Source organism: Sparus aurata, chromosome 21 (genome assembly GCF_900880675.1).
Source record: "Sparus aurata chromosome 21, fSpaAur1.1, whole genome shotgun sequence".
In the NCBI taxonomy this organism is placed as follows: domain Eukaryota; kingdom Metazoa; phylum Chordata; class Actinopteri; order Spariformes; family Sparidae; genus Sparus; species Sparus aurata.
This window is the reverse complement of record NC_044207.1, coordinates 13,563,566-13,590,148: the sequence shown is the minus strand read 5'-3', so window position 1 is coordinate 13,590,148 and position 26,583 is coordinate 13,563,566. Positions and strand designations below refer to the sequence as shown.

The window sequence follows — 26,583 nt, the reverse complement described above, 5'->3', positions numbered from 1 at the left end:
AAACAGATTTTCTTTAGATATTTAAAATCTGAAAACTTAAAAAATCTGCAGATTCTCAAAACTGAACAAACTTCTCTGTTGCCACATATGAGTGGTGGATTTCATGAGCACTGCTGTACACATATGAGAAGTAGGAGTGCTCTGGTAATGTTTTTCTGTAAAGGACTTAAACTGGTTTCAGTTTGACTCGCTCTCATGTTAAAAAGAAACTGAAAACTTTAGGTGAACAGAAACGAGAAAGAAAAGAGTCCTCCTCCTGAATTTGCAGTTTTTCAGTATTTTCTATAACTCACATTTATATGTGGAAGTTCCAGTATTCTATCTTTGTAATCTACTCCTACATAGTTGACATTAAAGAGGTAGATTTTTTTCCACCTGCTTTACCCTTGTGTAGTTATCAGAGTGAAGCAGTGCTGTCTTATTTATATTCAAAAAGAAAATAACGTTGCACTTCCTTCATCATGTAGCTGCGGAGGCCTTTTCTCATGGTTAAGTGGCTGATTATGATTCATTATTCTTCCTTATTTAAAAATCTACTTCATCTGAGGCTGAGTATATTTCAGTCAAAGCCGCATCATCAGTGATTTTAATGAAGTTCCCCATTCCGGCTGGCTCATTGAAGCTTTTTATTAAAAGGACAAAAGAGGAATTTATTTAACCAGCTTTCCTCAAACTGAGCAATCACTTACTGCTGTTTATACGACAGTTTCTTTCTTTGGTTTTGATTCACGTCTTTCCAAAGACCTGACAGCAGAATTTAATGTAAAATGATCCCTAATTAGAGTTCACTCTTCAAGTTGAAACCACGCTTTGAGCAGGCTTAATGAAACAGGAGGGTTTTTATATATAGACCTGGCCTCAAGCAGCTTTCATCCATACCTCCTCGCCCATTAGTGTTTATATGACTCACTGATGAACTCCAGTTGGTTAGACAGATGATGATGTAGCGCAGAGGTGCAGGCAAATCAGTGGTTTTTCCAGGCAGCTATAACAGAACTGAGATCAGAGCTAGGAGTGTTATGTAATACCCCGGTGTGCTGCCACCCCCTGTAGGGCATGACTCATTACACACACGCACACACGCGCACACACGTGCACACAAATACAGCATGACATGTACATTATTAATATGATGCACATTTTCACTCTCAAAGTGGACTGATCACTAACACAATACATCAATAGCTGTCAAACGTGTTTGTGACACAGGCGTGTTTACTGAAGAGTGAATCTTAATAGACCGACTGCCTGCTGTGGATCATTATTCAGTAATTCACCCAAATCCCTCTCAGCTCTGACTCCTCCTGTGTAATGAGCACAACATTATAAAAGCACCGAATGCATTATAAATAACAGTACATAATACGCTGTTTACTGTGGCGTTTAGATATGGAAGCAGAATTTGGCTAATAAACATCGAATTACATTAGATAATCTGATTAGAATTGGAATGATGTATCCATTAGCTGTCGATTGTTGTTGTTAAATTAATTGACAATTATTTTGATGATCAATTTATTGTTTTGATTGTTTTTTAAGGAAAAAAAGCCCGAATTCTCTGATTGCAGCTTCCTAAAGGTGAAAACTCTCCGGTTTCTTTACTCCGTGACAGTAAACTGAATATCTTTTGTGTTAGGATCAAGAAATAATCAACATATTATTTGCCAATAAAAACAATTGTTGATTGCAGTCCTAGTCAGAATATCAATGTTAGAGTCTAATGGAAATAACGTTTGATATTGACAACTGAAAAAGAGAGAAACTCAAAATGCAACCTATGTTTTTCCAACCTAAAGTATTCAGTTCTGATCACAATTAGTTTATTCAGTTACTTAAAGCTCTGGCCAATATATTGATGTTGTATCCTTATTGTCTTAGATTTCAGATATCATGATGTCACATAGGGGTTGTCTTTCCTGGTTTTTAATGCTGCATTACAGTAAAGGGTCATTTTCTATATCCACAGTACTGCTTGTAATTACCATTTACAATATCAAGTGTATATTTTATTTTGTTATGATACAAAGAAGACGTTTATTTTATTATAATGTTGAGGAATACAGTTGAATATTTGTTGTGATTTGATGTATATTTTGACTCATATGGGTGCTTGAAGGGATCCTGTGTGACTTTCTGCAGCCTACCTTGTAAATATTATTTTGTTAATATTTTGCAAATGTCACAATATTGAGGTATTTGGTCAAAAAATATTTTGTCACCCATTCTTGTGATAAGGCCATATTGCCAAGCCCTTATTACTTCTAAGACTAAAATCTAGAGTTTATTAATCCCTCACTCTTTCAACACACCAGACTTAAGTGGTGATGTCACTGGGTTCTCAGGTGTAGTGTCGTCCTCTGAGTCACAGCCCAGTCAGCGGCACTTGCAGTAAATGGAGCTTTGGGGAAATTACATCAGTCTCTGTGTTGTCCCACCTGTCACCTGCAAGTCACCCAGTAACGTCTGGGAAGTTTGACAATGATCTAAGAGTCACTTTAAGGTTTTTAAGAGCAGCTTGTTTGACCAAAAATAAATTCTTGTCCAAAAGTGATATTCACCTTTTGGCAACATTAAAATACACACTGGGAAAATGATTCCTGGCACTGACATCACATTATGAATACTATTAGAGTTATGAATCACTTAAAAAGGGGAACTTGTAATGTCTGAACTTATCCATCTACATCGTTCTGCCTCTTGTATGTTTAATGTAGGCATGAAATTTTTATTTTGTTTGAGTGGATAACAGTTTTCAAATATGACATGCATTTTAAACTAAGTCCCTCAGTTTGATGGCAGAAAGTGGTGCAGTCAGGAGATAACACGCGAGTGCCGGTTCACTCAGGCAGTACGAGTCTCCTGTTCGGATACGATATCGTACACCCGATGGTTCCTCTTAAATTACTGTCCAGGAGCCTTATCCTCAAGTAATGTGATTAATTTGTTTAGAGGCTAATGGACGTCATGATCAGCTGAAGTTATGTGTAACTTTGATTACATTTCTTTGTAGCATCAGTTTTACTGATATTGTATCATATCATATGCTGTATGTCAGCAGTTTTAGCTGATGATGAAGTTTGGTGTCAATTATTCTCAAAGTATAGATCTTGTCATCTCTTAATACTCATCAAAACTTGTTTTCGACTGTCCTGACTTCTCCTCAACCAGGAGTCTATTAGGATTGACAACTAAATAAAATGAAACCTTAGACCTCCGTAATGACATTTGGAAATTTCAGGTAGCTTTTGGTTTCCTTCCCAGATTGAAACAAATCTTTTAAAATTAAACACTCACACTTGGTGCTCATGTCAGTGTGCTAAAAGGTCTTCCATACCGTGTGAGGGAGGATCCTGGATCTCAAAGGAACCAAACTAGATTGCGTGATGATTCTCTCGCACAGAGAGGCTTGACAGGTAGTTAGTCTCTCAGTTAACTCTTTTGGTAACCTGCAAAGGCTAGTGACATTAAATGATAGATGAAATGCACAGAACACTTCCTGTTTTTCACCTCTTTGTTTTATATGACCAGTAAAACATTCGTTCAACACAGATATGAAAAAAAAACACTGGAAACAATTAAACACTTGAATGCTCGAAACTATTGTTTTTGTTTTGGCTTCAGTTTTTTCTTTTCTGTGACATCACTTCTGTTTCAACCAGACTAGTTTGTCCACAGCAGTGCAACGGGCCAATCAGGAACTTATTTGATAGAGAGCATGTTGCTTTTTTTGTTTTATTGCCAATAAAAATGGACTTTAATCAGGAATAATGGCGTGAGGTTGATAATTACGGTAATTGAAAGCATCCATTGCCTTTCAGATAAGTGGCACTGTGATCAAAGAAGGACTGCCACAACAACAAAAGAAATCACCACAGCTGAAAGGTTGTTCCATTTCATAGGGGGCGATTTCAACCACTACCTCTTGTAACTCTGTTCTGAGGGGCAGTGGTAAAAACTGGAAATTGGATTAAGCCAAAATCTCAGTGAAGGTTTTGGTTCTGGTGCAGAGTGGTGAGGTCCTTCAGATATCCTGTAGTTCCTACTGTTGTGTGCTGAGGGCCCGACCATGCAGAGAGAGAGAGACAGAGAGGTCTGCTGGGGTCTGATTGAGCACCTGGGCTGGGCAGGAAGCAGCTGGAGAGTCCTGATTACTCTGTGGACACATACACGCACACACACAATTCCTCAAACACGACAGGCTTCAGTGACTTACCAGAGTGAATTGTAACGACTCATTGTACAGTTATTAATCACACACATGCACACTGAGGTTTTCTCTCTCTCTGTCTCTGTAACAATCACACACACTTATATGAGCATACACGTGGCAGATGCTTTGTCTCTTCTGTGAGGAGAAGGGGGGGAGTCCCTGGCCTCTGGATTACATTGCTGGCTGTAACTGGAGGGGCTTTCCTGTCTGTGCGTGTGTGGAGCCGGTGCATTTATAGCTCTGCAGTGTGTGCTGGTCCAGTCGGCTGTATTACAGCAAGGTGGGCATGGAAACCCGGTGTGGCGTGCCAGGGAATAAGTGACCACACCCCTCCCCCTCCTCCTGCCTGTGCAGATGACGCAGCCTCAGTCTTACCTCATGATGTTGACTTTTAACAGACACCTCAGGAATATGACTCAGTGCTTCATCGTTAACAGCTTCCAGTCGTTCAGCGAGGACTGTTTTTATACTGATGTAGACATTTTTTAACCTGGAACACACTCAAAGGCTGTGACATGTGCTGTAGCATTTTAATAGTGATGAATTATTGTGCATACAGCATAATTAACACAAACAAACTAGCATAACAGAGACGATTGTTAGCCTCTTAAACCGTCAGATCAGCTGGAAAGATTACCTCTTACAGCAGGAAGCAAATCATTTATGGGAATAGCTGTGTTTTTTATTAAAACTTAATTAATCTGATGACCAGGTTTTATAGTATTACACAATTGACCTTTCCTTTGTACCTGTATGTAGCTCAGTCAACTTTCCCATTCCCATTTGCTGTTAAACATATATGTGCTATGTGCTCAGCTTCTCTAATTTTCCTACTGACTGGAATGCGCATCTTTTTTGCCACATTCATAAAACTTCACATCATGAACATATCCGTTCATAGCGTGCTGTAGTCCTTGCTATTGACTTCTTGATTTATTTAACACTGCTGCAGCTGGCTCAACGGGGCCGGTGTCGCCGCGTTTCTTATTGTCCAGCTCGTCAGACCTAGCAACAGGCAGGGTTCTCCCCAGAAATTCTTAGTATAGCGGCGCACCGTCTGTCCGGGGGGGGGGGGGGCGCGACCGCTCGTCAATGTCAGTCCGGGGGGGGGGGACCGCTCGTCAACGTCAGTCCGGGGGGGGGAGACACGGACAGCCGGTCATCAACTCCGTCAGCCGGGGGACGGACGGACGCTCATCGCCGTCTGCCGGGGGACGGCGGACGGACGGACGCTCGACACTGTCACGCGCGGAGTACAGCGGCGCTGACCGAGCGGTAGAGCGGCGCAGCGCCGCTGTTCCACCGTCTGGGGAGAACCCTGAACAGTAACTAAGGGGGGGCGGGATCAATGGTCAGCCATCTCTTCCTATTCTAATCAGTTACAATGACGCTCAAAGGAATGAAACAAGGATGAACAAACTTTCTGTTATACACTCACAAAATAGTGATGCGAAACTTGATATAACCTTTAAATGAACATATGTTTGAACAACACATATGGTTCATTATTGTAGACAGGCAGGTTTACACATTCATTTTCATTTTTACTACCTTCTCTAGTAATCATTCTGTCTAAAAAGTATAGTTTAAAAAAAAAATGTATGTGGGAGTTTAACTGGTAGTTTGTAATCATGCCATCCGAGAAGCTTGAAGGAGCAAATTTCCTCTTTAAAAGAGTATTACTACAAATGTGAGGAATTTGCTGCTACTCTCAAATGTGATTGTAAATTGAAACTGTTAACTTGTATAGAAAACAACATGAAGGCATCACCCTGCGTTCCTAGGAATTGTGATTGGCATTTTTTCTTTAACTATATTCCAACGTTATAATTGAAGAAAAAAAATTGATGTGGAATCTTTGTCTTGTCGTTATATGTAGTAACATAAATAATATATAATACCACCCACAACACAAGACAGTTATCTAATATGAGTGACAAGAAAATGTGTGACTGTCCCTTTAAGTGGGCTGACTCTGTCTGCAGCTGCTCACCATGTTAAAGTCTGGTCACATCTAGTAGCAGACAGACAGCTTTGGTGATGTACACGCTTGTGTTTGGTGTCACACACACACACACACACACACACACACACACACACACAGTGGGGTAATTGTCTGTTAGGGGCTTGGCAGAGGTCCCACGCTGCACAGCTGCACTGGGTCAATACACACACACACGCACACACACACACTTTGTGAACTAGCTGAGGTCTTGTCATGCTGTCTGATGTTTTGCTCACACGTTTTTCTTCAGTCAGGACTTGTCAATGGAGTTGACTCATTTTCATTCATGTACAGTATAATGAGTGTTTACTCAGCTGTTGGAGATAATCATCAAGTCCTTAATTAATCATTGATGGTTGTGCATGATTCACTGTTAGTTAACTTATACTGTTCAACTTAAATGTATGCAAAGCCAAGTTGATTGATGTTTTTTAGCAGAACATGTGAGGTCTCATGTGTCGATCATCTCAAGAACTTTTTAGAAGGATTGCCAAGAAATTTGTTGCACACATTCATGTTACCCTCAAGGTACATTTTACTGCTATCATTTGGTCTAAATTGTCCAATACTTATTGTTTATTGAACGAACACTGAAAAACAGTTGGCATTCAGCCTCAACTACAGCATGTGTTTGGTTCTAATCCACAAATGTTACAAGCTAAACTAAAATGGTGAACATAATAAACATACCTGCTACACAACAGCGTGCTAGCATCGACTGTAAGCTAGTAAGCATACGGATGTTACCGTTTAGCTTAATACAGTCTCACAGTTCTGCTAGCATGTAATAAAAGCCAAGATAATCCTGATCTACTGTATCTACAGACTGATAGCCTATTTCCAACTCTTTCGCCCACTCCCCCTCTTCCTACCGTACAGCAGCTGACCTTTGACCTACATACCAAGCCATGTGGTCCAGCCATGGTTGTGTTGTGGTCTGTCAGACACACATGATTTCCCGTCCAGTGTCACGTGTCCTGATGTGGGCCTGGCTCAGTGATGCTGACACTGAGGGAAGCAGACGCTTTGCTGCTCTCACACAAACCTGCTGCCGCTGTTTTCTGACCATTTTCTCAAGAGGAAATTTTTGTAGGCATTTTTATCATCTCCCTTTTTACTATACTGTACAGCTGTGTACAATGCAGAGTAAAGGCAAAGGTGGCATTGAGTGGGATGTTTATTTGCAGTGGTGACGTTAAGAAGTAGCTCTGTCTTTTTATTGTCCACCATGTTTATTGAGGTGACTGTTGTTTATCTCTGGTGCTGCTTCCCTCTTAAAGGTCTTATTGCGATTTTTTTTTTTTTCCTTTTTAATTTCAGTCTGATTATATGAAGGTCAGATCAAATTAAAGTCAGATGAGGCAGACAGGATATTATGAATTCCATCCTCTGATTGTTGCTCTCACTCTCTTAATGCTTCCCTTGTTTTAATTGATGGGAAATTTCCGCCTGTGAGCTGCTGGCAGTGCACATTGCAGTGAATGTACAGTTTTATTATTTAGTGGTGCATGTTTTTTGTTAGTGGAGGATTGGCTAGATGTAAAGTTTTAAAAAACCTTTTCACGTTTGTATCCAGATGTGTTTAAAAATGCTGTTAGTTTTGTCTGACAGTGTGTTTGAACAAGGTGAGCAAGGAAAAAAGGCAGTACTACATCTACTGCTGAGAAACTAAAGACACACCTAGTGATATTTGGAATTAAGGATGTGCATGATGTATCATTAATCGTTGAATTTGAAGACTTTCACTGATTAAAAACTGTATCAACTGACAATAGGAGATGGGCACATATACAGACATACATAAATCGAAATATTGAAATAGATATAAAATACTTGTTTAAAAAATAGTAAATAAAATAAACTGTGATTAAAAATAAATACACAAAGACATTTTCTATAGAGTCCTACAGTAATGTGACCTACTCTGCATTGAACATAGATCATGTCAGTGGTGGTTAAAGGATTTGTCTAAAGAAAAAACATAATTGATTTGTAATTGATAATTAACTGATTGTCGATTGTTAAGGTAGCAGACTATCAATTAAGTGAATAAGTGATGGTTTAGAAGGTCTACAAAACTAACCTGCTCTTCTCAGAAGTGTTTTTATTATTACTTCGACTGCAGCATCCTTAAAGTTTGTTGATCTATCAATGACATGAAATGCAGAGCCAAGTCTCCCAAACAAACATGATTCACTTAAGAAACACAAGGAGACAAAGCAAAGTTATACTTCATGACGCGCTTCAGACTCGAAGTGGCACAAATCCAGACAAATCAGTAATCAGATTCAATAAGTTCATAGTAAAAATGAAGGGGGCCTGTGATGAAACAGATTGTTAATCAGAGAGTTGGATGACAGGAAAGGAGGAATGGTATCGTCTAGACCTCCCTCTTCCTTTCTTAGCTGGCCTCTCCTCTGTGCAGAGCTCCAGATGGAGGATTAACAGTTCACTTGACGCATTGTTGTGATGATGTGGACAGGTCCCTCTTTCTCTCTTGCTTTCTCTCTGTCGAAAATACACACACACCCACCCACACACACACACACACACACCCCCCACACACACACACACGCGCACACACACACAGACAAAAGTTGTTGGAGGACTTTTGTCCCTCCTCGTCTGCTCAGGGCTGCCCCCAGTCTCCTTCTGTTGCAACTGCACTCTGGCCAAGAGAGCAGAGAAAGCACGATGTTGGCAGCAATTATGAATTCCTGGATTGTTTGTTGCCAGGGTGGCTGCTGTCATCCTGTTTGTGTATCATTAATCGTTAGGATGCCTGCAGAGCATGTGTTGGACTTGAGATGAAAATGATCCTGAGAAACTGAACAAGAACAGGGCAGGCTTGCTTCTCCAAATTGTACTAAGAGGTAACATCTGACTTCAGTACCCAGAAATCCTGAAATCTAATGACATTAAACCACACAAAGCATGGTCCTGTCTGCTAACCTGATCAGCCTGTAATCGAATCCAAAGGAAAAAGAGTGGAATTAGATCTAATGTTGCTGCATCCTGTAATAGTTTAATGTTGTTAAGCATAGTTTGTGTTTCATTTTTAGGTTTTGTTTTGTGACTCTACATTTTTGAAAGAAACAATTTTTAAAACAACCAATAAAATTGAGTTGTTAGGAGTTAGAAGACTCTTTATAATGTCGTAGAAGTTTCACAGCATATTTTAAGATTTTAGGCATCTTTCTCCTGCCCACCCTTTGGGATTGTGAACAAGTCTGTGAAAAAACAGAGACAATCAAATGCCTTAAAAAGCAGTTCTTAAACGTTTAAGTCTGTTAAAGATTGTTTTATCATAAAAATGCAAGTAAAAATCCAGACAAAACTTCTCTGACCTGGGTTTTTACCTGCCAGTAAATTGATACCAATCAGCCTTGTGCCATTAAGCTTCCATCAGATACTGGACGGCACTTTGATCAAAATCTTTGAATCCAGTGAAGGAATGAATACAGAATATAATGGCCTGATTCCTGACCTTCTTCTTAGTACCTATTCCCTTCTTCTTTATTTTCTGGAGCTCAGCTGGTTCTGTCTTCCTCCAAGCGAGCACTGTTAAGAATAACACACCAGAACAGACGTGGGCTGTTTATTTGAAAGTATAGACCTTTCTATTATTGGAATTGCCACCAGCCTGTCTTGTTAATAATGTGTTTTTGTCTGAATGAAGAGAGACACAGTTTGTTGATTTTTTGGATTTGGCTGCCTGCAGTAGAGTTGTGTTTGGACTGACTGTCTGCAGCGTAGTTATTAACTACTCCACGGATCTGCATCTGGCCAAACCACAGAGGTTCACTCGAGTTACCGTTCAGTCACATTGTACTCTGGTAGGCAAAAATTGATGCTCAGGTTATCATTAAATTCATGTCATACAAACTTTAAGAGGTAGTCTGCCTCAGGATCAGATTAGGCCACAGTAGATGGTGATTTTGACCATTAAATACCATCAAAATTTCATCTACTGATAACATTTCTTCTATGATTGAAATGACAGTCCAAGCCAAAATGGTAGCCATTACACAGCCTAGATTACATCCAAATGAATAGGGGCAATAATATCTGCAGCAAGATGTTTTCAGTCCAGTCAGTCCCTGAATGATAACATATGGAACTGATCATTTGCAAGACAAATTGTGGTGCAGAGGGAAGTTGTAGTTGCAGGTTTTTTGGTGTGTTTTTTTTTTTACGTTTTTATACTAGTTGGCTGTAGAGCTGAAAGAATTTGTTCCACAGAAAATGAATCAGCAGCTATTTTAATCTTCAATTTATAGTTTAAGTGAAAAAAGACATCTTTCCCCCGTAGCTTTCCCGAGGAAGTATATATTATTTTTGGCGCAGTTTAAGCAGAGACAGCTAAATCGCTTTGCTTTTTCCTCAGGATTGCAGCTACCAACAACACAAGACAAAACATGAGTTTATTCATTCATTCTTTTGTCTGTAATAGAGACATGAAAGCAGGCTGCCCGTCTGATGTGATCAGCAGTCAGCCTTTATTTTCCTTTTTTTTTGCACAATAGTAGACAAAATAGCATGGAGCAACCGAGGTTTATAGGGAACCAATCCCAGCACAGAAGGTATCATTATTCTGTAGTCATTACATTGTAAAGACATCCTCTTTAGGTTGATTGCCAGTGGCTCCTAAAACTAAATACATATCTGTTCCCAAAGCAACATAACTGTTGCAGTGCACCAGACCCTCGTTGAACGCTCAAAGTTTGTTTAGGTTTTGAAAAGCGTTATGAATATGAGGCTCTTTACTGAGTAAGTAAGTTGAAATAACTTACAATTGACTTGGGGTTTCACATTGGACATGAACAGTCTGCTGGGTGAAAGTCCTTTGCTTGTGAAACCTGACAATCCGTCTCCACTCAGTCCCTATGCAGTCTTTTTAACTCTTTATACTAATTTCACTGACTTCCTCCTTTGTTGGTTTAATAATTAATACTACCACTAGAGGGCTTTGCAGAGCAAGAAATAAATTATATATATATATGTGCGTATATATATATATATATATATATATATATATATATATATATACATATATATATATATATATATATATACATATATATATATATATATATATATATATATATATATATATATATGCGTATATATATATATATATATATATATATATATATATATATATATATATATATATATATATATCCCTAAGTGACTGTGATAGACTTCAGTTCTGTCACAGACACATGGTGGGGATATTCCTGCTTTTACTGGCAGTATCACAATGTAGAAGATACCAAATACATATTTCTTCACTTAGCTAGGAGGCTGGCTCTGTCTGCTCCAGCCTCTCACATCGATTCAGTCGTGCATCGATCTCACCCCCTCACACACAGACACACACACACACACACACACACACACACACACACACACACACACACACATTTGTATTCCCAGCTCCACTTGTCTGTCTGGAGCAGTGACAGAATCGTCTCAAGAAAGCACCGGCTCCAGCATCCTGGAGGGATGACGTACAGTTGGAAGTCGGTGTGGTTGTGTGGAGGTGTCGTGGTTACTAGTCTGCGTGAGTGTGCGCGTGTGCCTGCATGCAGGGGGTGTGTGAGTGGTTAATGGCGTTACTTGAAACAGCTCCCCATTTCATGCAGAGGTGAAAAAAATACACACACACACACAAACACACGCATGCACACACACACGGAACCTGTACTGTGGTTTGAGACCTGTTTGTGTGTGTGGGTGTGTTTGTATGTGTGTGTGCACCTGTCACCTGTGAACAAACAACCCAAGCTTTCCTCCTCATTAGGCGTCTACAGCACCTCCGCCAAGACGTACAGCTTCCCCGCAGAGGCAACACACACACCACACTTGCACATACTTCTATTCTCTCACACTCAGTCACAAGTGCATACATGCTGACAGTGAAAAAGCAATTAAATACCTAAAACATAGCGCTCATCATCACCTCCATCCCTGTATACCCACATGTACCCTTCATGTACACTTTTAGTGCTAAACACACACACACACACACACATATATATATTTATATAAAACACTAAATTCATTCAGACCAGTCCAGTTGGTCCATTTTTCACCCTGAGCTCCCATTAAGAAGCTGTACCCCACAGACAAACTCACTGAGTGCAGCACAGTGTAAAATAGATTTGCTTTCTGAGGCTGATAAACTAGTGATTATTTTTCCCCATGGCTGCAGTTTGCCCATTTTTATGTCTTCTCCGTACAACATAAAGAGAAAGAAGCTGTGTACCTTGAGTCAGAGATTGATGGATGCGATGAGGAGTATGTTTTGTGGTTTGGAGCGAATGATGGCAGAGGATCTGGATTACTGGTTTACTTTGTTAAGGCTCGTTGAAATGGATGTGGTTTCGGCTATTGATACTGTTTTCAAAGATCTACGGGTTAGCAAGGATGAAATTTAAGTTCTCCTTCTGAGCAGTTTACAATTATATGTATTTTACTCTCTTTTGTGGAAAGAGCTATGGACTAGAACCAGGAACAGTGGCTTGTGTCCATTTGTTGGGTGGTTTGTCAGCAGGATTTCAAAAAAAATTCTCAGCAGATTTCCGCAAAACTTGGATGAAGATGGGACTCAGCCAAGAGCATACCCCATTGACTTTGGTGAGGATCTGGAGAAACGGACAGATCCAGGAGTTTTTTCTCACTTTCTTTAACATTGCAAGATAGGATATTTTTTTTACATTTCTTCATTTCTGAGGGAACAATGCATGCATGCAAAAAAAAAACAAATCCTGACATACTTGATGTATGGCTATTTTAAGACTGCAATTTTCTCTTCTTGTTACATTAACCTGCTTTTAATATAGAAAGGCGTGAGATCCAAAGTCTGTGTCTCATTTAAACTGATGCAGCAGATAAAGTGTACAGGTTGGCCCGCTTGGCCGATGTGGGCTAATTGAGGCTGCGCTGAGCTGCTTTTCATAGATGCACCTTTCTCTTACGGGTTAGCAGGGTCATGTTTACACTTGGAACACAGGTGTGGGGGTCTCGACATGAGGAAACCCTCATAAAGTAATTATGGCTGCCATAATTGCAACTAAATCTGCATTAAAGGATTGAACGTCTGTGTGGCTTGTGTTGCGTTTTTGCAAAAAATAGAGTTCTCATCATATCATCACTTTTTTTAGCATATCTTTAACTGCATTTTCGAGTGTCTTCATTTTTTACAGTAAGCACACACTTTGCCATTGAGACCTGCAAGAATTAATCGATTAATCAATTAGTTGTCAATGATGAAATTCATTGTAGTAATTGATTAATGGATATGAGTCATTTTTAAAAGAAAACAAGCGAAATTTCTTTGATTCTAGCTTCTTAAACATGAACATGTTCTGGTTTCTTTCCTAGTGGTTCAGTGAACTAAATTGTGCACAAAACAAAACATCTGAGGACATCATCTCGGGCTTTGGGAAACACTAATTGACATGTTTCACAATTTTCTGACATTTTGTAGAGCAAACAACTAAGTGATTAATCAAAAAAATAATCGACAGAGTATTCGACGATGAAAATAATCGTGCAATCAATTGTGTTTTCACACACAAACTATCAACATTACTTGATTCTGCTCTGTTGTGCCTTTTACCTTGTATATTCATGTAGAACTCAGTAATTTAGGGCACAGATCAATGGCTAGGTTTGGGTGTCTGTGTCAAAGATCTATGAAGGAGTAACATAAAAGTGGGCAGCCAGACTGGACTTCTTCCTATAGAGGCACTTTGCCATGCTTTTGCCCCGTGCAGCTCAGATGCTGATCATGCCGATGTCATGTTTGGCAGCCAGTACCGTAATTGCAGTTAATTGCCTTTATACTGCTTCCCGTTTCCAAATCAGACACTGATTACAGCAGCAGGGTGCTGACTCTGGCACTGCGATTCAGAATGAGTGCTATAATCAGTAGCTTTTAAAATCTACACTAAGTGTTACGTGTTAGATCATCTTCCATGTCTGCTTCTTTTCTCTGCAGTGACAAACTTCAACAATGGCTTGGAGGCCAGTTCAGACTCGGATGACGAGGACAAGCTACACATTGTGGAGGAGGACAGCCTGCAGGAGCCTGAGGCCGCCAACGCAGGGGGGACTACGCCGAAGGACAGCCATGATGCTGCCACGAAAGTATTACCCCACAATGGCTCCATGAATGGAGGTGAGATGCCAATATTAAAACATTAAGATGATTTGTGTATCAGTATATGATTTTTAGTATTTTTGTAAAAGTACTTGGCTTTAGATTGTTTCTCTCATTTTAAGACATTAATCCTGGGATGGTTTGCTGAGCATGTTTGCTCTTCATCAGCAGTTCCCCTCTTTTAGATCCACACAATAACACTGTTCTCTGCTGGGAGCTTCCAAATCCACCCACAGGCGTACACAAGCTGTCTCCACACAGCTCTGCGGGGAGATGAGTTAAACTTTTACCCAGGTGCACCTTGCTAGTAGTTGTTCAAGAGGGTTACTTTACTTGCACAGATTTCCTCAGCAGGTCTGCATGGTAAATCAATAATACTGAACTAAAGCCCATTTCTGTGACATACAGCCATACGGCTGGCATGTGTAATTCATCTCTATCACTGTTGTAAATAAAGCTTAAAAGGCACATTAATAATGGAGTGACTCAGTGTTTGGCAGCACTGTCATCTTTATATGGACATGCTTTGGCTCTTCTGTTTCAGTAGATACGTAAGAACAGGTGGTGAGATTATTCACGCAACTGTTGTCAAGTGGAACCAAATCAGGACAGAAGCAGACACTGTGGTGCTTGTTCCTTCACTAACGTTCATATACAATGTAGTTGAAGTTCATAAGAGCAAAATATTGTACAAAACACATAAACGAAGGGTTCTGCTGCCAGAGGTGGTGCCTTGAAAAAGTGGAAGCATGAGTCACCTGAAGATCAGTGTGGTGTGATATTTTCAAATCAACAGAGAAGTAAAGAGTGATCACAAGGCAGAGAATCTGAGCAAATGAGAACGTCCACAAGAAGGAAAGAGCGAGTTATGCAGATAGAGATACAGAAAGACAGAAGGAGGGGAAGTAAGCGTGTCTGAGAGATAGATATGATTCACTGACATCTAAAATTGTGTATAATCAAGCCGAGCATACAGGTTTTTGTCTATATGATCAACACTTGCATGCTTACTGGTAAACCCAGGTTATTCTCATGCATTCCCTAACAAGCTAACACACCTATAGTACTCTGCCCTAGGGCAACACTCTACAAGCAGTTTATACTATCCCTGACTATACAGCACCACACACACCAACCATATGATAAGTTCCTTGTTTATGACTGTTTTTAACTCTGTTGTTACTGCTGCTGAATGCATGTGCGTTCGTTAACACAACCCTCGTATTGTGCAACTTTTACACCCATGACAGACAATAATGAGCTAAAGAGATTCACAAACAGAGCAGAGGTATGTACTGTTATCTGGGTCAACTGTCTGTTTGAAAGACCCACTTTTTATTGTTTGGTTTGACAGCAGTATATGAGGCAACCTCTTACTGCTCTGCTTTACACTGCAAGCAGCACGATGCAAATACTGTAGATGCTCGGATGACACTTCAGCTCAGATGAAAGTGATGACTAGTGAAGTGAAAATTAGAGTGAAACTTGTCCAGTCAAGCATAGAACTGAAACTTGTATGTATAGAAAGCAATTGTTATGTTTTGTTAAATGGCTGATCCAGCACATCGATATTGAAGTTATCTTGTAAGTCTTTGCTATTTTTTAAAACCTGCGAAGTTTTATATTGGAGACAGGAAACTTGTGTTGTGGGAGTTGTTATCATGCCAAAGTTGACAGTTTTTAGAGAAAACATGGTTTTGGTCATCAATCCAAAACAGTAGTCCTTGATCACACTGTGAGACCATCAGCCAATAAAGAGGTTTCATGACTAAAGACAGCCAGAGCAAAAATTAAGACGATTTAGTTCTCATAATCGAACTTCTGCTATGAACCACGATAACCAAGCAAACAATCATACAGTATGAAACAATGCAGAATACACCGACTGATGAAGCTGCAGTGCAAATCTGTTAACATTCACTTGGTATTCAACCTGACACAGATTGCAACCAAGATTTTATTAGATCATTTTCACCGTCGGGCATGCACTGAACCTGCATTATCACATCTGTTCCCACACAGCAGCGTACTCTCTACTGTCGATGATTTGTCCGTGTACATCTACCTGCTCTCTTTAATCACATTAGTTCAGTCCTCTCTCAGCCCTGGGGAACACCTGCCTGTTCACACAGCCAGATGTTCTGCTCTTTCTCATCTCTTCTCTGACTTTCTGTACAACATCCTAAAGGCTAATCTGTCCACAGCTCACACACATACTCACACAGTCATTCTCTCCTCCTTATGAACTGGAACTCCTCTTCATCATTCTATTTATCTATAAATATCATTGAATACGGTTATTATAAGACTTAATCAGTTGTGTCGTCTTAGTCACCACCCAGAGCTCATGACCACAGGTAAGGGTCAGAATGTAGATCAATGGGTAAATCAAAAGCTTTGCCTTCTGGTTTAGTTCCCTTTTCATCACAACAGTTTGTGTCCATTTCACACTCCATTTTCTCATCACTTATAAACAAACCCCCTGAGAGACTTGAACTCCTTTGCTTGGGGTAGGAGTTTATTTTCCACCTGGTAGGTGAGCAATCATCCATTGTCCAGCAAAACTTAAACAGTTTTGTCTGACCAACAATCTAAAGCCCAAATATATTCTGTTTCCTGTCACGTAAGTCAAAGAAATGCAGCACAAATTTGCATATGAGAAGCTTGAATAGAGGATATTTTACATAAGTTGCTTGAAAAATGACTCAAACAATACATTTTTGTCTGTTCTTGTTCATCAATCAACTTATATCAGCTCTACTTTTCACACGATTCCACCTGTAGCGAATAAAGACCGGAAAGCTGTATTAGTGAAATGTTTTAATGAGTTTCCTCATTAGCACGGCTGGGATTATGTTCGACTGTGGGGACTTGAGTCAGCTAAATCACCTCTTGTTTGTCTGTGCTGACAGGTTTTATTTACACATCTACATGGACATTAACACAGAGCAGGTTTAGTCATGCAAGATGCATCATGTCTACTTTGTTAAACACAGTCGGACCTTAAGTCGCTTGTCGATCAATTTCCTGCTGTCCTTCCTCTTATTCTGCCCATTAATAGTGTCAGAAGTTTCACCAGCTGCAGACAGATATAGACTTACTTAAGGTTTTACGTTTTCATTTTGTTTTTAAATTGGCTTTCGTTTCACTTGCAGACAGCTTGAGAAAGCTCTTTAAAGCTCTTTAACTTAAACCTCTGGATAACCCCATAGTAAGAGAGTTGACAGGATCAGCTCAACCCGTACAAGCCCATTTTCAAAAACATGACACACCTCAGCATACAAACAGCAAAAGTACCATAAGATTTAATAAGCAAAGGCAGAGCCAAGTCTGCATTCAGCAAGAGAGATTGATTGGTTTGTGTTTACGCCGCTTCAATGCAGTTTTAATCCTCGATTCCCCACAAACAGCTCAGCCTACACAAGCATCTGCCTTCATCTCAACAGCAGTCAGTTACAGCCAAGCAGGAAATACTAAAACCATGGAGACGGTGAGAATGTGACACTCAGAGATATTGCTCTCAAGGCTTGTTTCATTGTTTCTGAATAAAGCCTTACATGGTGTGAGCAGTGCTCATGAGTGCTGCTCGCTCTCTTTCACTTTGTTTCTCTCGCTCTCGCAGCTCTCTGCTCTCTCCTCTGTGTATTTGCTATTTTTCTTCAGTCACTGATCCTTTTTTATCTCTTTATACTCTTTTACCCAGCTTGCCTTCTTTACTTTTTTGTTTTCTCACATTTTCCTCTCTTCCCTTCTCCTCATGTGTTCTTCCACGTCAAATCCAACCACATATATTGTGTAAAAGCCTCTCCTCGGTGATAGGTGGTTTTCCAACTTTGGATATTATTAGCTGTTAATTATCCACAGAGGGCTTGCTGAGCTTGTTGTTGTTCAGTAAACCTTTGACTTCTTGAACGAAATAACTTCTCCAACTTTTTAGGTCTCATCCTTTCAGTGTTGTTGCAGATAGGACATACAGCCTTGGCTAATAGAGCCTGACATCAGCATGGCCTGTCAATGTCAGTGGCAGACTATACTGTAGCTGTTAAGTTACAAGAATTTACAGTACAGAGATGTGGAAGATGCAGTTTGTGTATATATGTAGTAACATTATATGTCTTTTCCTTATAGATCTCTGTTTTAATTAGCGAGCATACTCATCCATCAAGTCCCAGAGTGCTGATCAATTGTAGATAACTTCACTTCCTAAGTTCTGTAGGCAAACTGTCTCTGAAGCTGACCTCTATAGAGGCTGAAACCAGAGCAGTGCCAGTGAAACAAGGGCTGGTGCAGCTGCAGCAACCTGCTCAGTAGTATGTCAGCAGGTCCTTCAAGGGTAGAGAAGTTCTACTGGGTGTGGGAAAAGTAGTTTAAATCCTTTTGTGGCTCCAGAGGAAGCTGCATGTAATCTGATAAATTGCCTCTAATGTCACTCAGTGGCTAAGTTGCATTGTGGGAAATGTAGGCACTGGGTTTTGAAAAGCACTCCACTGTACCACTGTTGGACTCATTAAGGAGAGTTTAGTTCAAACCGATAAAGCAGATCCAGAGAGATCATCTTTTTATTCCACACATTCTTCCTCCTTTTCAAAGCCTGGTACCTACATTACCTACAATGCAACTAAGTCGCCCACTGATTAATGTCACTGGAAGCAATTTATCAGATTACATACATCTTCTCCTGGTGCCACAAAAGGCTTTTATGCCGTTTATTGCAGTAGCACTCCTCGAGACCTGTAAACACACTTTAATGTGTAAAAGTGGGGAGTTTAAACATGCGATCTTAAACCCGTATGATTTAAGCTTGTGGGCTTTAGATAAGAAAGCAGATGTTTTTGGATTAAATATTGATTTTTTACTGTTTGCCTTGCTTGTAGCACTTTTGGTGCAAAACTGAGGCTGGAGTAGAGTATGCAGAAATGAGCAGAGAGAAATTGTTTAGTTATTGCCTGAATGCTGTTTTTTTCACCCCTTGACCTTTACCCAGGTTAATCAGGTGCTTCTCGTGGTCATAATGTAGGATAGCAAACTTGTGTGTGCACCAGTTGTTTCACACTACATAAGAGCAGTTAAATGCTTAAGCTCTCAAGATAGCTGCAAATGATGATGACATTTTTTGCACAGAACATACCGACAGGCACATTTCTGGGAAAGTGCTGATTTCATAAAGATGTAGTCTGGACGGGAAAGTTCTGTGAATCTTGTCAGTTCTTTTAGGGAACTTAACAGAAGCTTTTACAGAAGTGCACCATATTCGTATTTGAGTTGCGTCATTCGTTCATAGCATTATCTGTTGTTCTTCACCTGCACCTGCAGTAGAAACCAGCCTGTTCACTCCTTTAGGGAAACATTAACGAACCAGGAAGGAGAAACGTGTTCAGTGTGTGCAGAGCAGCTCCGGCGGTGCTGGAGGGAAGTCATGGAAAAGTCGTGATATGTTGCAGAGCTGTAGAGCCACATCGGGAACCCTTCAAAGGCTTTGCGTGATATTTTTGGATTGTCTGACTTTCACTCCTTTCTTTCCTCACCGTCTGAGGCGAGAGGAGGGAGCTTGGAGAGCAGCTGGTGTTGAATTGGTCCTCTGGTGAGAGATTAGTGTCTGCTACTCCCCCTGCAGTCTGGGCCGCACTGCAGCTCCAATCCATCCTGCCTTATAAATTCACCACGGACTAACAGTGACAGGTTCTGGCAAGGTATACAAGTGCTGTGCTCTGTATGTGTGTGTGTAGTGGGAATAACTGAGTGCATGTGTGTGTGTGTGTGTGTGTGTGTGTGTGTGTGTGTGTGTGTGTGTGTGTATGTGTGTGTGTGTGTGTGTGTGTGTGTGTGTGTGTGCGTGCACACGCACCCCGTGATTTCCTGTTTTCATTCCGATCTGATATTCCACATGTGTGTGCTGCTGGGTCCTGGTCGTCATTACTGCGTGGCTTTTTGTGAGGCATTAAGAGTAATTGTAGAGTGTGGTGGGAAAATATGCAGAGAGGTGTATCAGCGCAGGGGGAGGAGGGGGAGAAGGAAGAGTGATGGAGGGCAACAGAGCAAATAAGTAAAAAGAGAAAAAAGGGAGGTGAGGGACAGAATCAAAGACACGCAAGCAAGAGAAATTGGAGAGATAAGAGAGAGTGTGAAGAGTTAGATAAATGGCAAAGGAGCGAGGAGGAAAACGTAGAATGTAAGGGTGAAAAAAGTGATGGACAAAAGGTAAAGTAGCAAGAGGTGAGAGGACAAAAGCAGTAGAGGGAGGACAGGTTAGGGAGCAAGTGAGACTAAATGTCAATCTTTGAAAAAGCTGCTTTTGTGTAAAAACAACCAACATCCTTACTTGTGTTTTCAGATTGTTTTTCATAGATATCATCCACATTTAATGCCCGAACAAAAGAAAAATGGCTATGTCTATTCTTCTTCAGCCAAATTCGTGTTTTAAACAACAAAATTGTATCACAACTAAGATCTGAAAATCAATTGGCAACTCATTTTTCAAACAAAGATGCCAAACCATGGCCCAGTTTCAGCTTTGTCCTGCTTTTCTTTGGCTTATCAGTTTGTAAACTGAATATCTGTGGGTTTTGTACTGCTGGTTAGACAAAAGCAGCAATGAGACGACAGCATATTTGGCTTCGGGAAAGGAGCTGGAGCTTTTTGATGGAGCTTTTTGACATTTAACAGACCAAATGATCAATCAATAAAGAAAATTATTTTTTTGTTGCTTAGTTTTCTAAGGAATGACACAGATTAGGTTCTTCTGTTGAGTCATAGCTGGCCAAACCTCTGTCCTGTGTTACTTCAACATCGGTCAGTTTTATAACCAAAAGTTTTCTCACCATATCAGCAAAAGTCAATGATGGTTAATGCCAACACCTGAGTGTGATCAGCTTTATATTGACAAGGAGTGATTCTAGAGAGGGTTGGACTGTTGTACTCATCACTCTTTTAATTGATTGGTTGTCAAAAATCCTATTTTTCCCCATTCGATCTTAATGTAGAGGCCAAAACAGAGAGAAAGATGGTGTTTTCTTCTTATCTAGCTGGCTTACATTATGGTGTGTCTGCGCAGGAGGGGTTTCAGATGTGTTTTTCAGTCTCATGCACTTCGTGGACTGATTAAAATAGAAGCACAGTTTGTGTCTGTTTTCTTCCGTTTCATATACTTGACAACAGCGATTGGGTGAGTTACTCTCAGTACTATGCTTAAACCCATAATGTATAGCTACAGATGGAGTACTGTAGACACATTTGCAAGGATGTACTGTGGGAGAGACTGGAGAGTAACAGAAAAAAAGGAAAAGATGATGAGAGCGTGAAAAAAGGCAATTAGGACAAGAAAGGTGAGGGAGACAAAGGAAGAGGTAATAAGGGAAGGAGGGGATGAGCACAGAGCGAGAGAAGCATAGAAGGTAGACAAGTGTCTCTGAGGAGGAAAGAGAGATTTGGAAAGCTTTTGGATGAGGTCATGGGAAGCTGAGATCTGTGTGTTTAAAATGAGGCTTACCAGGGCTCGGCCTGGTCCCGCCTCTTCTTTATTAACACACACACACACACACACACAGCTGCACCTGTCCCTGACAAGGCTCAGCAGGAAGAGGCGTGGCCTTTGGCACCAGTCCTGGCTGCATTTATAAAATGCTTGATCTCCATGGCAACACTGCTCACAGTCTTCACCTCACTGCTCAGTCCTATCAGTGCTTTTTACGCACAGAAAGTGAGGTAACGTCTCCGTCTCTGTCATAAAGATCATTATAAAACTACGCCAGGTCTTAAAAAAAGGGAACAGACGTCAAGACGGCTGCTCGTCCCCCACAAGTGATGAAATTCTGCTCAAGCCAATGAGGAACAGATACTCTGTCACTGACTTATTGCTATTGACACAGCAATCAATAAGATGTGATGAAAGATTCTACCCATATGCATTTTGGGAAATATAGGATCAGGTGTTTTTTTGGTATACCTCTGCCTCTGCTGCTCTGATTTTGATCTTCTTTAAATCTGTCTCTTATTAGTACCCCAACTCTGTGGAAAAACATTACTAAATTGGTGTAGCAACCTTTTAATCCTGGCAATAACCCTTTTTTCATTTAAACACGAAAAGTTTAAAATCAGAATATCCAGTTAACTGTAATCCTGAAAGCCTTAATGGATGCAAGCAGGGGTAGGAGTGCAAAACATCCGGGGCTTTAGCCTCAGTTACCTTGAAAAAGTAATGTGATTACTGATTAGTGATTACTCCTTTAAAAAGTACAGCCAGCACAGAGTGTACAATGAACCTTAATATTCTAATTTTTAGCTGACACAAACTCAAAATAATGACTGATTTCCAGCTAGAAAACGTGCATCTCTCTCTTCCCTCCATTGTTGTTTGTGTTTGTGTCGCTGTGTGGTGTTACACGTGACTTGACGCAGACGTGACATCACTCCCCGAGATGCAGGAAGAAAAAATTATATTTTTACTAAGGAAAATGACAAAAATAATAGTAACGCACAGTGACTTGAATACTTTTAATCTGATTACTGGGTTGTTTTTAAGGCACAGAGATGCGGGGCTATTCCCAAAACCAGGTTTAACGATGTGCCTGGATGCAGGCTTATCAGGATTATTAAATTAACGACTTCTCACTCATATATTATGATATCATCTGATCGATATATGTACATCACACTGATATTGACAGTTTACAGGTGTGTTTGTTTACTTAAGAATGCCACCACCATGTTTACTCCTAGCTGCTGTATCTTATAGGATGTATGTAGCTGTATTCACATTGCAATGATTAAATTCCTGAAATACTATTAGAGGAAGAAAACATTACAATATCAGCAGGGCTCAGCACTGGTTCCTGTAATAAGAAAGCTTTCTGCACAGTACAGCTATTACATGAGCAATAGCTTTGGTGGGTTTTTTTGTGTTCTTAGTAATTTTGGACACTTTCCTGCATGGCTGTGAAAATGTTAGCCCTTCATTTGGTAAAGAAATTGGTTTAAGGAGTAATTAAAGATGAATCTTTGGACTGGTTTTTGTTGAATGTTTCTTTGAACTTTTCTCATTTTGAATTTGGGAAATGTCAAGAGTTTGTAATTGTCAAGAGTTTGTAATGTTTCTCTAGCTGTCAAAAACCCCTGAACTCAAATGTTTACCCTGTCTTCTTGATTTCATTCATATCTGCCTACAACTCACTGTTGATGATATGAAACTGAACTCTGACCTTTAAATGAACAGTAGAAGGGATGGCCTTTTTTTGATTATGGGGATCCACCAGGATTATTAAAGAAATAACATATCAATAATTTTTTATAGCCATTTTGTTTGTTGTGTAAATATCTAAATGTCAAATATTTGGGAAATTTGTGCTCTTTATGCTTTTCTAATTATACATTGTAGGCGTCACAGAAACTAATGCTGATTTATCCTTCTTATAATAGGTATTAAGCCCTCTGCTGCCCTCTAGCTGCTGATATAGTTAGCAGAATCTAGTAAAGACAATTTAATCTGTGCCTTCTTTTCAAGGATTGACTGAACCTCCTGCCACGTATACACCCACTCTTCATCTGCATCAATCATTCCTAAACGCTGTCCATGTTTACGTGTGTTTTTAGTGAAAGAAGAGTGTGTGTCAGAAGAGGAGGAAGAGGAGGAGGAAGTGAAGGACACGCTAGTGGAGGAGATTCTCCAGCAGGGAGACACAGCCATCATCTATCCTGAGGCTCCTGAGGATGAGCAGAGTCCAGCAGAGACAGGAGGCGCTGACGAAAACGGTAACATTAATACGCAAACCATCATTACTTATTTCAATGAACACTGTTATTCAAGTTAAGCTTCACTTCAAAAGATTTTAATGTGATTAAACAACTTGGAGATAAACAAGAAAAAAAACTGATGAAGGATGGCAGAATTGAGTCATCACCCTCCATGGCTCTCCCCCTGTTGTCTCCATCACAGGCACGCCAGATTCCTTCTCCCAGCTGCACACTTGCCCCTACTGCTCCCGGGGATACAAGCGAAACGCCTCGCTGAAGGAGCACATCAAGTATCGGCACGAGACCAGCGAGGACAACTACAGTTGCTCGCACTGCAGCTACACCTTCACCTACCGCTCGCAGCTTGAGAGGCACATGAGCCACCACAGGGGCTCCAGGGACCAGGTAACACCAGAGCCTGAAGACACCGGCGGTGTAATGGTGCAGGAGAAATTAGGTTTCAGACTATGAAGATTGAATCACGAACTGTTGGAGAACTCATGGGTCTCTTGAAGAGCCCCAAATATTTTTTATACATATTAAATAATCCTAAATTACATTTTGCATCGGATTTGAATTCAGATTACTATAGAGTTTAGTCTTGTGTCAGCTTTGCTTGATATGTATGGGCCTCTCACATCCTTTTTCTTGATGAAAGCTCAAATTTGGTGGTTTTATCATTGCTTTTTTTGTATAAATGTTTTTTGGTTATTTAAGTGCTGATGGTTGTATTCACATTTGGGTCTCCTTTCATGCACTGTGACTCATTACTCTTAATAAAAAAAATCAAAAAAGAGCTTTGCAATCTGCAAATCCTGCCATTAACAAAATCCTCTGCATCTGTAATCAGTTTTCCTTTTAAACCTCTGACAAGTAGGAAAACTGAAGAAAATAAAAACAGTAACTTGAATTAACTCTAGTTCACTCCCATTCATACTAAACAGCTCATTCTAACAATAGAAATATGTTATTTCTATCATCTGCACACGTCTCATCCTCATTATTTTATGTTTTTTCTTCCGCCTCAGCGTCACGTTTCCCAGTCGACAGGAGGATTAGGAGGAACAGGTGGAACCCGCAAGTTCAAATGTACCGAATGTTCCAAGGCCTTCAAGTACAAGCACCACCTGAAGGAGCACCTGCGCATTCACAGCGGTGAGCTGTCACCACGGCAACCATCACTCACTAAGCCATTCACTTTAATATACACACAGAAACAGAAAGCTCCTGACCAGTTATTGTGTTTGTAGATGACAGTCGTTATCACCCTTAACAGCAGTTTATTATGGCTTTGGTGTAATTAATTTAGTCTTTGTCATGTTTTTTGTTTCTTTTTGACTCTGTCACGTCAGTTTCCCCAAGTCTTTTTGGCTCGTTTGGGTTAATTTCTCCAAAAATCACTTGACCATAAAAACAGAAGATGAAAATGGTGAAAAATGCTCTGTAAAGATGTAACATAGTGGACTTTCATTTGTACGAGGAGAAGCGAGCCAAAAAACGTATGGAAGAAGAAGAATAAATTCCAGAAAGACAATAGCAGCATTGTGCTTACAGCATTCACACTAATTAATGTGGGGGTTTTTTCTGTATTTATTTTTGTTCTTTGAACATTTTTTTCTTAATCAAAACCTGCTTTATTTGGACAAGTATGTGAACACACACAAGAAATTTTAGGTGCTTTCAGTGTTTCATGAAGTTCAAAGAACAAGATAGAAATAGACATACAGCTCAGGAAAAAGACAACAAAGACAAAGCAAAACTACAACATATGTGTAAGTGGGTGAAATAGTTCAAGGCTGAGAGAATGCTGGAATAAATATTGAATGATTAATGCAATAGAATACTTTATGTCCACATTGTGCTGGTTGCCTTCGAGGTAGCGTGGATGGTGATGGGGCCGGTCGTCCTTGTGTTTACAGCTGCGGGTGATGAGGTTGGAGCTCTGGCTGAATGCCATATGTCATTATAGCCATTTGATGAAATAAGTAACTCATATGATATACAATAATGTTCTATTAAGAAATGCCTTTGGCTTGTTTTATTTTATTTCTGATTTCACAAATTTGGCTCTGAATGCAGAGCTTTATGATCAAAACAAATGTAGCTACATGGATTAAAATTAAAAGATACTCTTATAACTCGGCGGCTGTAGCTCAACGGATAGAGCAGGTCGGCTAGTGATTGGAAGGTCGCTGGTTCAAAATCCCGGCTCTGCTGAGCTGCATGTCGAAGTGTCCTTGAGCAAGATACTGAACCCCAAATTGCTCCTGAGGGCCCTGTGATGAGCTGGCGACTTGTCCAGCGTGTACCCTGCCTTCGCCCAGAGACAGCTGGGATTGGCTCCAGCAACAAACCCCGTGACCCCTTGAAAAAAAAAAAAAAAGGGATTAAGCGGTTACAGCTGATGACATGACATGACTCTTATAACTAGTATTATAAGATGTGCAAGTGGTTAGCCATCTTATCGCTTTG

At 40.2% G+C, this 26,583-nt stretch overlaps 1 protein-coding gene across 4 annotated transcripts in view; it reads left to right on the top strand.

Moving 5' to 3' along the window:
• zeb1a (zinc finger E-box binding homeobox 1a) overlaps nucleotides 1-26,583 on the top strand; it is a 69,694-nt gene that overhangs the window by 33,578 nt on the left and 9,533 nt on the right. For 3 of the 4 annotated variants that reach the window (XM_030403192.1, XM_030403194.1, XM_030403193.1), the window contains exons 2-5: nucleotides 14,224-14,403; nucleotides 23,971-24,129; nucleotides 24,314-24,516; nucleotides 25,140-25,266. In XM_030403192.1, the coding sequence (XP_030259052.1) occupies nucleotides 14,224-14,403; nucleotides 23,971-24,129; nucleotides 24,314-24,516; nucleotides 25,140-25,266 (669 nt within the window). Of the gene's footprint in view, nucleotides 1-12,688; nucleotides 12,858-14,223; nucleotides 14,404-23,970; nucleotides 24,130-24,313; nucleotides 24,517-25,139; nucleotides 25,267-26,583 lie in introns of those variants that run through there. The other variant, XM_030403195.1, reaches the window with a different exon arrangement.